This window comes from Chelmon rostratus, chromosome 6 (genome assembly GCF_017976325.1).
Source record: "Chelmon rostratus isolate fCheRos1 chromosome 6, fCheRos1.pri, whole genome shotgun sequence".
NCBI lineage: Eukaryota > Metazoa > Chordata > Actinopteri > Chaetodontiformes > Chaetodontidae > Chelmon > Chelmon rostratus.
In genome coordinates, this window is record NC_055663.1 from 24,540,272 (window position 1) to 24,554,275 (window position 14,004).

At 38.6% G+C, this 14,004-nt stretch overlaps 1 protein-coding gene across 3 annotated transcripts; it reads right to left on the minus strand.

Moving 5' to 3' along the window:
* Positions 1–268: 268 nt before the first annotated feature.
* alkbh3 (alkB homolog 3, alpha-ketoglutarate dependent dioxygenase) lies at positions 269–12,983 on the minus strand. 3 transcript variants are annotated; one of them, XM_041939372.1, is made up of 10 exons: positions 12,890–12,983; positions 11,785–11,870; positions 11,449–11,561; positions 11,293–11,327; positions 11,110–11,157; positions 9,596–9,699; positions 6,833–6,921; positions 6,388–6,597; positions 5,453–5,551; positions 269–1,893 (listed from the first exon to the last, which is right to left on the minus strand). In XM_041939372.1, exons 2-10 carry the CDS (start codon positions 11,858–11,860, stop codon positions 1,768–1,770), a joined length of 900 nt encoding a protein of 299 aa, XP_041795306.1. In that variant the 5' UTR covers positions 11,861–11,870; positions 12,890–12,983; the 3' UTR covers positions 269–1,767. The 3 variants fall into 3 exon arrangements, with proteins under 3 accessions (XP_041795306.1, XP_041795308.1, XP_041795307.1); XM_041939374.1 differs by lacking the exon at positions 12,890–12,983 and adding an exon at positions 11,985–12,077; XM_041939373.1 differs by lacking the exon at positions 12,890–12,983 and adding an exon at positions 11,981–12,051.
* Between the last annotated feature and the right edge of the window lie 1,021 nt (positions 12,984–14,004).

The window sequence follows — 14,004 nt, forward strand, 5'->3', positions numbered from 1 at the left end:
TTGCATAATGTCTCTTGTCTCAGAGATCCTGGAGAGAACATTTCAATGTTGCCTTTATTTTGCCAACATTATGCACAGATGCTGTTTATTTTCATGACAAACTTCCCATTACAACATGGTATTTGCCCATCCCATATAAAATGTTGAGCCCAAACCTATCCCTGCTAAAAAATATATGTTTTTAAATTTCTATTTCTGTATTAAATCAGGTATGTTATGCATAGTAGACAAAAAACCTTTTGCAACATAGGAAACAATAGAATTCAGAGAAGTAATAGTTTATTTCAGAACCACAGCAGTCAAGGACACCACTTGAACCTCTTTTTAGTGTTACAAAATAAACAGAATATCCCATCATGTGGGCAGTTAAAGTAGTCATCTAATGTCCCCTGAAGACACATACTTTCCTCAATTCACACCATTTTGAATGCAAGTGTCATGTTGGAAAGTAAGTAATTTTTCTATAAAAAAAATAGAGCTTGTTTTTGTTTGATCTGTTGGATTTGTTTGTATGTTGTCCATAGCACATGCTTTGCCTGCATTGTTTGATCTTAATACTTTGTTCTGTAGATTTAGATGCTCGCTAGCGCTAATTTTAACAGACAGATAAATCCAGGTAGGTAAGGTGGAAAGGGATAATTCAGGTTTCTAACCATCTGATTTACCACTTAATATTTACTCAATGTACCTTCAGTCATTTCAAATAAAACGAAAACAAAAGCTGTTTCGCAGTTGATCAACAACAAAGTCTAGACAATCACAAATCATTCAATTGCAATGGACATGCAGGTAATTTGCATGGTTTGCTGTTGCCTGTACAGTACTTTCCTGTTTCCTTGTCTTCAAGTATTCATCAAACAAATGTGTCAGCACTTATTAAATGAACTTTTCTGGCTGATTCTAGTTCATGACGAATCAGAGGTTTTAAGAAACCTGAGCTACTTCTTTTAGAGAACGGTCAGACCTATCTTGTTCAACAGGACGATTAACTAATTCCAGTCCTGATGGAGCTGTAATGGACCTAAGTGGCCACTTTACTTATTCCTACCCTTTTATAGTAACTATGTTTTCTCCAAAAAGCTCCCCAAGGTTAACAAGGCAGGAATTATTTACATTTTAAGACATTTCACCAAAAGCCACATCAACAGCGACTCGCTTTACAGGGACGCTCTTTCATGAAGACACCTTTCATGACAGGTCACGTGGGTCAAAATGTTTGGCTAAGTAAAACAAAAAGAAACAAGAACTTCAATCTCAGTGACTCACCAGGGAAAATATATTGCTTTGGACATGTCATCTGTTTATGCCATGTCTGACATTGCTACCTGGTACCACCCCCAGAACAAAGCAAACTTTAAATGTTCGCAACTAGAGTGCCTTGCCCAGTGACATCTCAGTGCTGTTTGCTGAGATGTACTCTCCCAGAAGTCAAATTAATACAGAGAGCTGACATTTTATCAAGCCTTAAAGCCTTCATTAGCACCCATTCTTCTGCTTCGCTTCTCTGAAAACACTGATATCTGATAATCACCAGTGGTCACGACTGCGGTGTTATCATGGTTCATTTATGCAACAGGTTTAAACTTCTGGTTGAAGTTGGAAGACAAAACTCTGTTATTCACACTGTGGCCTGTAACTCAGTGATATGTTTTCTAGACTTGTTTCAAACTGCTGGAGAGGTTGCAAACCTCACTGAGAAAGACGATAACGTTCACACACTGCTTGTCCTGTTTGGCTTCACTGTAAGTACCTGCCTCTGAGGGGACTTTACGGCCGCTTGGCTGTGAATCGCAGCTTGGTCCCCGCCCTGTGGCCCTCTGGCTCTGCGTAGATATTTCTGAAGGTCAGGTTGATGCGTGGGCCTCGGTCATGGTACTCTTTAGCCACTTGATGCTGGTGGAGACAGAGAGAGAAAAGACATACTTTACATTTACATGTGAAATATCTTAAATGCCGGTCTTTCATCCAGGAAGATTTCTATGAAGTTAGGAGGCTTTGAGCCTTGGGCAGAGATTGTGGCTGAAGAACGACCCTGGACATTAACTTTTCTTCCCAAAAACATGAGGCTGACATGTTCACAATGTATCTGTAAATATCTGTAATATGTCTTGGGTTTTGGTCCTATAGTGGTCAAATGAACATTTCTTACGTCCACACCCCCTCTCGCGCCCTCAGATCCTCCTCTACTATCAACTTGTCTGTCCCCTCTGCCCGTCTCACCACAATGAGAGCGGGTGAATGCTCTGCTCCCCGGCTCTGGAACTCATTACCACCCGAAATTAAAAACACTGATTCATTTTCCTGTTTTAAATCCACACTCAAAACACACCTGTTTAGAATCGCTTATCCTACTTGAGGTCAACTGGTCAGTCTGATTTTACACTAATTTGTTTTATCACTTCTTTATTTTATTTTATTTTATTTTATTGTGTTTTATCATATTGTTGTTTGATGTAAAGTGTCCTTGAGTGTCCTGAAAGGCGCTTTTAACAAATAAAATGTATTATTATTATTATTATTATCCAAGGATTAGAATGTGACAGCAGGTACAGGCTGTCTTTCATCAACCTATTCAAGATAAAAACTGAAATATATAGATTTTAACATAGATTTTAGACATAAGACATCAAATACACATTAAAAAATCCAGGTAGGTAAGGTGGAATGGGATAATTTAGGTTACGATAAAATACGATGGAGAATAAAATCCACTTGCTTATAAGATAAAAATAATGACGAAAATAGAAAAAAGACAATGCATAATATAAGATTTACACAGAACGAAAATACATTTTAAAAGAAGTGCAGCAGTGCATGAGTGTGAGCCAAAGTGCTTGTTAAAGGCTATATTGAAGAGATATGTTTGCAGCTTTCTTTTAAAATTATTTAGATAGCTGGTTTCCTGATATCTATAGATACCGTGTTCCATGGCTTTGGGGCGTTATTGACAAAGGCTGCATCGCTGATTTTCTTTCAAAAGACGATCACAGTGTTTTTGAGAGCAACGAGAGAATATATAAAAGAGAAGTAAAAAGAAAAAGGAAGCTATTGTTATTGGTAAAAACCGCAGACTCATACAGGCATGCAGCTGAGAGTTGAAAACAAACAAATACGAGAACAACCATTTGACAGCAATGCTTAGAGGTGTCCTGGAACAGTGTTTTCTCCATCGAGATCGACTCACTCATGTCTGGACATATTGCTTTCTTGTTTTCCACTTGCACACACACTTACACAAACACTTACACTCACACTCCTCCCTCACCTACATCTCAAAAGGAGGTGAAAAGTTTGCTTTCCAGAGCAGTGTCAAAAGAAAGAATCCGGAACAGGCAGAAATAACCCTGTATCCTTTTTCAAACAAATGAAGTACTTCAGCAGGATTCAGGATTGACAGGTTTAGTTAAATATTTAGCACTTCCAAATCTCTCTGACTGAGCCAGGAGGTTTTATTAGGCAAAGTAGGTCTGCGGTGACACAGAGAGAATTAATGGATGGTGTGATCTTCTTTCTCTGGCAAGATCTTTAAAGGAGAGATAAAACTTTTGTTTTACTCAGGGAGGTGTCACCATAAAACACCTGTGACCTTCTTTTAAGATCAAACTTCTTTCTCCGTCTCTGTACTTGTCCCTCTTTTTCCCCCCCCCATCTCCTATACTTTTTTCTCTCTTTAATTTTCTTTCGCTTTTCAGTGTGACCAGCCAGACTGTTTTAACACAAGATGATGCTAAAGCAGTGTATAAAATACAAAAAAAGACAAAACTGTTATGTCTTTTCAGCAGTATTGATGTAAAAAAAACAGTGGATTTGATGTCCCACGTTAATTAAAAGACAGGAAACACAAATTCCATTTTCCGTGCCAAATGATCAGAAAACCAAGGCAACAACACAACACTAACAGCACAAACCTTCTCACCACCGAAAGTCACCATCTTTTCAACATAAGCAACAATATTGCAAGGATTTTGTGACAACACACATCAGTGATTATACAATTTTAACATATGTTCATGTTCAGCTAAAATGTTTATTGCATTGACGCTTATTGTTAAAAGAACAAACAGCATGGGGAGTTCCACAAGGCTCCTTTTATGCGCCATTGTTGTTTTATATTCATATAAATTATATTATTGTTTCAACATTTAATGCCTCTTTCATTTTTTGGATCACACTTATTTAATTGTCTTATACTTAGTAATGTACAAATAAAAAACCCTACTTTATTATTATATTTTCAGGGAAGAATAATCAGTATAAGAAATCTGAATTCAATAACTAAACAATACGTGATCAGATGACATCGTTGAAAATCTGCTGAATCGGTTTGTTGTCAATCTGGTTTATCATCACAGCACAACAGTCTCCTATCATTCATATCTCCTACTTCTCCTCATATATTTTTGGTCATTCTTTATTATTTTATAATTTAAAATAAACCCGAAAACATGGGTAGGTGCCACAGTATTGTTTTTTCTTGCTGAATGTTTTTTTTTTTTTTTTTTTTATATTGGGTGCTCACAATGTTCCTCTACTGCAGAACTGCTTCATTTTTTCCTAGTATTAAAAAAAAGTACAACTAAATAGTATGACCTATTTTAGACATGATCTACTTTTCCAAAGGCTAAAAACATTTAGTCATCATTAAATTCAAACTAATGTAATATAAAATATTCCAGCTACACACTTGCACTCTTTCATGCACTCATATAAACCTGGCCGTCACTCCTGAATCTCTGCTGTCAATCCATTCATCCTCGCGAGTGCCTTGAACACAGGTCTATGCGCTCACATGTGTTGAGTCTGAAGCAATTACACACTCACAAATGCACACAAACACACATGCGCACACACACGAGCAGAGCAGGTGAGGTAAGTCTATTCACTGTAAATGTCAGATGTTAACTGAGTTAACTTTGTGTCATGGTTTCTCTTTAAATAATAGCTAAGGACAGTTTAGCGTCTTACAGCTATTTCTGTTATGTTTCTTTTTTTTAATTAGGCAAATACCAGAGAGTACAAACTTTTAAACAACTTAGCAAACTGACTGAGTTATTTGCTGCTGTTGTCACTGTTAACTGAAGAGTTTCCTTCATTTTGGCAGTAAGTAGCAGCCTCATTTTAGATTAAAAAGATGATTATATTCGGCCTTAAATACCCTTAAACAGACACTTTACATTTCAGTTTCATTATTCTATGTTTTTGGGTGATAAAATACAGCTGCTGGTTTCTAAGCATGTGGTTTAAGGTACTAGATTGTATTGCTACAAAGTACAGTATGTGATTTATATGTTAGCCATAAGCCAAAAAAGCAAACAAACAGAACAAGTATCTTATACCACTTTTAAAGCAGTCTTTCATTTCCAGCTGATTCCGATCTGTCCCTGCGTGCAGTGTTTTTTATAAATGGTCATTTTGGTTGCATGGGCCCTTGCATTGGATTGGTGGAGCCTACCTGCCAGTCGTCTTGTGTGGCTCCTGCCATCAGCAGAAGTGTCCCGTGACTCAAAGGAACCCGAATCCGCTCCACATAAGTGTAGTCACCATTCTCCTCCTAACACAGACACATAAAGAGAAGAAAGCACCATGTATCATCATCTAATAACACACACACACACACACACACACACACACACACACACACACACACATTTGGTACAATATCCTGCCACATGAATAAACACATTAATAGACAAAGGCCACAAACTAAGCTGAAGGCACATTCAGTTACCTTCAAATCATGACTTAACGCCAATACAACTCATCTGCATCACGGCTAATGGATCTTGCCTCCTAAGAAGTGTATACTTTAACACTTGAAATAACAGAAACAATTCCACACAATCCTCGAAATACTTAAAACAATACCTCACTGAAGCCTTCCCTTTTTGTCCATTTTTTTCACCACCTCAGCTTGGTTGCTAATCTGCACTCTACTACCCACAGTCACGTCTTTGTATTAGGATTTGCACAGCAGTTCTGCTTTATTAAGCAGAGCGCTGAAGAAGCAGGAGATAGCCTCCTTGACTGTGAGCCAAGTCTAACTACCAAACTAACTCATAAGAAACAGCAAAAGGTCAGATAGAGTGTCTGCAGGTTTAAGGAGGCCAAATCTAATACTTCATGAGACCACTTTAATGAATACTGGGAGTTGGGTTTAAGGTTAAAATAAGGAATAAGTAACGAAACATGCTTTTCTTTTGCTAAATTAACATAGCTAAGGCTATATTGCCACAAAGCTGAAGAGAAATATAAGAAAATGGCAAGACATTCAGTGTTCAGAGGCATAATATACTGAAGAAGTATGTATGTATGTATACACTGTATTTATTATGCTGTTTCTAAGTATGTATTTGGATCACTAGTTTTCATGCTCGTCCGTCATCTCACCGGTGGAGGCTGCTTGCGGAGGCTGAACACTCTTGTGTCGCCCAGGCTGAGGGATGCGATGGTGGGCTTGGCACCCAAAGAGGCCTCATCGTCGCTGTGCCAGCCGATGCTGTCATGGCCATCCCGATACAGATTACACAGCAGCGAGTTGAAGCTGCATCCGCTCACCTGCTCCACTGCTTCGCGAAGGGTTAACAGCAATGGATGCCACTGTGAGGGAAAAAGAGGAAAGAGAGCGCAACAGTAAAATAATGAAACACGGCGAAAAGTACAAATACTGTAAGAAGATAAAGACTGAAAACAACAGCAAAAACCAAACAAAATAAAAAGCATGGTGAGAAATTAAGAAACAGAAAGAATAACAGAATCTAATGAAGGATGAATATGTGGATAACGTGTGAGCAAAGTGCTTGTTTTTCTTAAGAGGTTAATGTTTTCATCTAACCTGCGTGTTTGCAGCCATGGTGGAGCGAGCGTACGTATAGGGAAGCTCTCCATACCAGCAAGTCAACCTGGGCTCCTCGTACGCCTCACCTGCAACAATACACACGAACAAATAGACCTTTACCTCAGAAAAACCAATTGAGACCATGGTCAGGACATTTTGAAGCCTCGTGTTCATTTTGTCAGCTATTTTTTATGTAGTCTTACTCTTGTGTCAAATGTTTGTTTAATCATATTTAGTCAACCTCATACTGCTTTTTCAGTCAAGTTTTAGTTGATTTAAAGTCTGGGCATTTTAGTCTTATCTTAGTCAAAGAAATCAGTAACTATTCTAGTTTAGTTTTAGTCACTGAAGACTGTGGACATATTAGTTTAACATTTCAGTCAATCTAGTCTAGCCAAAGGCAATATATATTTTGTTATTTTGGTCAAACTTAGGTCAATTAAGGTTTCACTGTATCATTAGCTGAAGAAAAACAAAGGTTACATTATTAAGAAAGCAGCTTTACAGAGTTCAAGTGTCTGGTCTCGTGGTCTGATGTAAAGTTAAAAATGAAAAGGGCTTGGGAAAAAGAAAGGTGACATTTCCGTTACAATGAGGGTGAGGAAAAAAAAACAAATGCATTGCTTTATCAGAAAGGAAGCAATGTGGCCCTGAAATAGCTGGTAAGAGTACCACAACCTGGAAGAGACATGTCTTGCTTTCTGTAAAATAGCTGATGTTATTAAGTTATTGTGTTGCTGCACCTGACTGTGCTCACTGTGCCAGCAGAATACAAAACAAAATAGCTGCATTTAAAAAAACAGCCATAACATTTCATACAAAATCAAAGTGAGATCTTGCTCAGGTTTTTATTCTTTATAAATATATTTGAGTCATTTTTTCACGAAAATATTGCACGTTGACATAGTCGCAGTTGGTGTTCACCGATTAAAAAAAAGGTTGTTGACAAAAATTGTTTTTCTTGATTTTGTTCTCAAAGTTTTGACATCACTGCTGCCTAAATAAAACATTTAAAAAATCCTGATTTAAATCAGTCAAAGTCTGACCAAGTGTTAAAAAACAATGTTTGATGCTTGTCACTTTCCATGCTACAGACACATCTCAGTCAGTGATCACAAAGTATTGAGGTTTCATACCCAGCATCAGGGCTGATAATTACTTTACTGATGATATAAGAAGTGGTCATACTGGTGGTCCCACATGTTGCAGCCCACTGACATGATACGCCATCACAAACATATCTTTTCAGCATCAAACACTCAACTCCTGCAGGAATAAGGAGAACAGCGTCTGTGGACAGTGTGCATGACAGAAGAAAAGCTCACAGTCATCTCTAAATTGCATCAGTAATTGGGTCGTGGAATTTTTTACTTCTGAAGAGAATAGATCCAGTCTGTTTTCATAGCTGCCTAAATGACAATGATAAGTAGGGCAGAAAGCTGACACAGTTTTGTTCTTAATGTATTCCTCTCCTGCATTAACACAAATGAACAATGATCATCTGTGACGTCACCAGAATCTATTTCTGTCCGAAGGTAACGTAAGCTAAGGTCAACATCTTAATCCAGTTTCTCTCTGTCTGTCTCCCACTGTTGGTCTTGTACGCCTCTCCTTCTCTGGGAACAACCACATCTCTTCCAAGAACCAATTCTCTGTCATTAGTGTATTTTGGCCGGCCCACTGGTACGAGAACACGGTGAAACCAAAACAAACTGTTCAAGCAGCCGTCGCTTTTTATAGTGCTGAATTATTCAGGGACTCTAGAGCTAATACTTATAAATACGTGTAGTTATTTATCAACTTTCAAAAGCCTTACTCTTTCTTTAAAAAGATGCTATCAGAGGGAAAAGATTAACAAAACCATAACCCACTCAGGATCCAATTTAGAGCCCTGAGCAATGGTTGGAAAAAACTGAGTAAAGAGGGTTTTAAAACAAGACAGGAGAAATGACAGAGGGTGTAAGAGAGGTGACCGGTGAAGGGTTAACATGGTTTTTCCACTACTTCCTCTTTAACCCAAACACCAAGTGGACTTTGTTGACAAAGTCTGAGGAGTGATGGATTGAGATTACTCAACTTGCTGCTGTGGCTTGTGTTTAGAAATCATCTTGGTCACTTATCTTTATTATGCTGTTTGTCTGCTGTGGGGCTATTGCAGAACAACACACAAGATGGACAAGAGCCAGCTGAGAGAAAGGCTGAGTCTGAGGCAAAGTCTGGCTGCAGCTCAACAGGCTCTCTGTGTATAGTCTGGGTACAATGTGTGAGTTATTCTCTCCTTTTAAAGGAAAATACCAACTGTTTTTGTTTTGTGGAGCCTTTGCACAACGTCTGCACGTGTGAGTAGAGAGTGGCTGCAATACTTGCCTTTTGCTAATTTTGCAATCTTCTCAAGCTATATTATATAAACTTGAATGAAAAAAAATCTGGCATATGTATCAAACAATTACCTTTCAGTTTGCAAATCCAGATGCACACTGAAAATGTCTCGACTTATTCTGTTAAAATAAGAAATTTAGAGGATTTTGCAGCCTTAGTAAAGGTGTGCTCTCCCTAAATACCTTCTTATATTTATCTGCCACAAAGAAATGTCTCAAAAATGAAAATGTTCAACACTGCACTGTAATGAAGCTAGAGCAGACATGTACCCAACACCCAATCAAGTGCAGTAGGGAAACCCTTTTCACGCTCCAGTCTGCGTCACAAGCTCACATTTCACCCCTTCCATACTGCTTATTCTGTTAAGCCCCTGGTACCCACCCTGTCTGTAGTTGGTCTTCTGGGACCAGGGAAGCTCCGCTAACAGCTTACTGAACATCCAGTCAGCCTCCTCTGAGGGAAGAAACCCAGGTAGCAGCCGCAGTCTGGACAGGTGGAAGGAAGCACACACACACACGCACACACACACGCACACACACACACACACAGATTAAGCACCCAAAAAAGGAAGGTGCATACATACAGTATGTGGCTCATGTATTTAGTGTCCGTACAGGCTCAAAAACCCTAAGTCTGCACATGAACCTCTTCCTCTAACCTCTACACTATCAACTCTCTCTTGAAGGCATCAAATTTCCCAAAACAAATTTTAAAAAGAGGATAGTCGAGAATACAGTGGTTTGCGTGCATGACATTAACCTTCACAACTGCTGGATTCAAATCCCCTTTCAGTAAAGCATCATAGTTGGTTCTTTACCTACAACAGTGTTTTGATTAAACTGACAAAACAACCAGCTAAAACAATTTGGCAAGTTGCCGGTGTTAAGAGTCGGTTCATGCTCGACCAGAATTAGCTTGTGAGACATGTTGTCCAACCATATTGAATATCAAAAGTGTTTGTAGTTGTCCCAAATGGCTAAGCTGGAAGGTGGAGTGACAAGCTGGCCGTCATAGAGAGGGGCGGGACACAATATCACTTAAGTATGGGGATTACATTGCAAGTTTTCAGACAGTCCTCCCACTGAGGACATTCATAGTGTTTCATGCACTCAGTTGTCCATGTGAAAAGTGTCCTGAATAGTTGTCTAATAAATGAAAAAGGAGAGCTTGAGAGAGAAGCTCAAATCGTGACTCTTTTCTCACCACTGCACAGCTGGCCAATCACAGTGTGAAGTGGGTGTTGTGGTTGGATTGTCGGTTTGAGACAGTTACAGAAATGGTTGGACATAGCCCCACCAATCCGGCTTCAGAAGCGTGCATGTTGGACCCCTTTTACTGTGCTTTGATGCGTAAATGGTGCACATGATATAAGGTCAGTTGTGGGATGTACCTTTATACTGTTAAGACTTAAACACTAGCAACAGAGCAATGTGCCTTTTGTAGAGAAATTGGGTGTTTCTCCCTTGCTCAAGGGCACTTTGGCAGAGAATATGGCCACCGAAGATGTGAATTGGAATTTAATCTTTTTATCTGTTCCCTTTCTCTCTATTGGCTGTCTGTAATGTTGGTGGCTCTAGGTATTTTAGTCTCAATGAAAACGTCAGCTCAATGCCTTGAAAGTAAAGATAAACATTCTGTCCATCCAATATGCTACAAGTACAGCACATTACTACGTATTCAGTGTCTTTTAAACATATGGCTCACTTCCATGAGTACTTGTGGGTAACATAAGTGGGGTAGGAGATATATACGCTACTGCTTGTGGGATGACTGCCATCTAGTGGATTTTAGACTGAAAAACACATCACTGCTATTCCCCTCTTTTCCATTAGGCTTAACTTTTTTCATCTTCTCACTGAATGAGGATTTCCTCTCAATTACACTGTAGTACTCACCTGGACACTCCTGAAAGTCCATGGCTGATCTCATAATCACCTGCCTGCCTGTTCAGAGAAAAAATCATGTATGTTAGCCCACCAATGGGTAGCAAACAACAAGCCAAAACAGAGATAAGAGACAGAAACAAATATAAAACAGATGTAATATCTATCCAGTGAAGACAGAAATGTGCAACTTACTCAATCACCTTCTCCGGTGGAACATGTCTAACTGACTGCAATGAAGAACAGAGAAAGACTAAGCACTTCCTTTTAAAACATTCTAACAAGCTGTAAAATACCAAGTGATTCAGCCCAATATTCAATGCTGGCTTATTTTTTATGTTTACGGTCTACCTTGGTGGGCTGATGAAACTCAAATGTAGTTTGGAGTGTTTTCTGTGACCCAAATCCCCAAGAAACAGGGGCTGGATTAACACTTTTGGGCCGTTGGTTGTTTTGAACTGCACCTGGTAAAAAACAAAAATAAGAAGCTGTTTGCAACATATGAGGCAGGTTAATAGAACTAAGAAAATGTTTTATGTAAGTGCATGTGTTTCAGCCAGACACAAGCAAAATGTTTACACCAACATCCGGGCCATAAATAAGGAAATAAATATAAACCTGAACTCTTTCAGTGAGGAGCAGGCACAGGAAGTCACATATAACAGTATACATCGCCCCTAAAGTTACCTGCTGGTCCGGAGTGTTTTGGCAGTTGTTTGGCCCAGGAGCCCTGGACTCTGGCACGCTGACGCTTATCTGACATCACATCACATCTGCATGGAGAGAGAGGAGGAAGAGAGCAAGACTGATCACTCATGCTGACCCTATCACACATCATATTTATAAAAATATGGGTTTCCAGCAAAAATATGGGACTCTTTACCCACAATAACTGATGACAACCCACAAATGTATAGCCTTTTCTTCTATTTAATTGAATTTCTTGCCCAGAACCATCATCATGTGTAGAGGCAGCACGTCTGTCTTCCCCTTCTACGTCAGTGACAAGGACTGCAGTGGCATCCAAAAATTGAGAGAACTGTGCAAATAATTGTACATCTTCTGTAAGTGCCTTCAGTATTTGTAGTATTCTATGCTTACACTTTTTTTCTTAAAAAAATCCTCAAACCGATTCATTGATTATCAAAATAGTTGATGATCAATTTAATAGGTGACAACTAATCAATTAACCTTTGCAGCTCTATTCCACTGCATGTGCTTTGATGTAGTTTGCTATTTGTCTTGCTTGTTTCTTAGTTTCTTTTAACATCAATTACTGATGATTAAAATTTTTTGCTTGATTTTGCACATACATATTGCAACTACAGTTAATTTGCGCTTATCCTGACATTTAAAAATAAACACAGGATTGGTGGATCAGATAGTATAAATGTACCTTTCGCAAAACACTATGAATAAGTAACATGTATATAACATTTCTAATCTTGCCAAAAATTAGGTGTCGTTGCTTTTTCTCATAACTCCGTTATTATTTACTATTCTGTGACATAATGTGCAGTATTAAGGTCTAACAAAACGTTGTAATGATTGAGGTCTTGACAGAGGTATTAGTTGTATTTTAGTGCCATGTTCACAGATCCTTTAACAAATTATTCATTGATTTAAGCAGGTAATTTTTACCAAAGGGTATTCTAGAACGTGAGTAAGCCTGACTGTCAGGCTAAGTGAGCTGAACCTACTTAAGTTTACTTTAATAAACACGTTGTAAAGGTCAGAAGTTAACAGAAATATCGCGCTGACAAATGTTGAACCGAATCTTAAAACCACTTACCAAAAAGGCTGCTAAAACACAAGACTACAGGAAGCAGACGAGACACAACTCTACATATGCTAAAGCGCCTGTGCTTTAACAGCCATAGAATGTGTGCTACAAAAAAACAAATCCTACCCGGAACTGAGATGTGAAAACAGGTTCCGGCCAGATCGTTGTCTCTGTCTGCCATAAAATTTTGGCTAATGTAATCCCTAAATAATCCCTGAATAAATCTGGATCACATTACAGTACAGTAGTACTCACTTAAGCACAGTTTTGAATTGCTTGTACTTTATCTTAGTACTTCCATTACATATTCATCTTCTTGACAACATTTCTCAAGGAGATATTCATTATTACTCCACTACATTTGTCAGTTATTATCAGTTTCTTTGCAGATTTCATGATATAATATAGATTAAACTATACAACAGTATTGAAAGTCAAATTAGTGCCACCTTGATGAGCAACAATTTAGACAACTACACCTTATTGTAATGGTAAAAGTATAATATAGGCTACAGTATTGTAAGAGTCATTTCTATACATGTCTTTCGTTTTTATTTTTGTTTATTTATTTATTGCTGTGAGCTTCCCACCACTGGGGACATCCCTGCTGTGAAGTGTGAGAGGTCATATAATCAGTCAAGTGAAGCACTCAGGTGTGGCTGATGGAAGAGAAGCAAACAGTTTTAGACCATGTCGTGTTGTTTTGGTGTTTGTTTTAGTCTGACTTGGTAATCTGCATCTACATTGGTAAGCAGACAATTTTTGGTTTTGGAAACTATGGTATTGAAGAATGTCAACAATAAACAGCACTGTGATTATTTTGGATCAAAGCAGTGGAGTGGACATGTCATTGACACACTTCGCAACATCCTCACCATCAGCAACCAGGTGCCCTTGATCGATTGGCAAAAGGGGTCACTACAAGTATATACATCAACCCTGAAAGAAGCCACTCTGTAGAAATAGTTCCACTTTTGGTGGTAAATGTTTTCTTAAGTGCATTTTTGAATACAGGACTTTTACAGTTACTCAGTTTTTCCACCACTACCCAGATCTCATTGCGTACTATGCTACTGAGCCAATCCAATACACAGTACAACTCCAGAAAACTCCATTACCATACA

Bases quoted from the DNA above. Each gene is read 5' to 3' on its own strand.
- alkbh3 (XM_041939372.1), bottom strand. From the start codon at position 11,860: ATGTCAGATAAGCGTCAGCGTGCCAGAGTCCAGGGCTCCTGGGCCAAA. The intron at 11,562-11,784 runs GTAACTTTAGGG...GTTTTTTACCAG, and splicing joins AAAACACTCCGGACCAGCAG to GTGCAGTTCAAAACAACCAA. The intron at 11,158-11,292 runs GTAAGTTGCACA...TTCTCTGAACAG, and splicing joins CCACCGGAGAAGGTGATTGA to GCAGGCAGGTGATTATGAGA.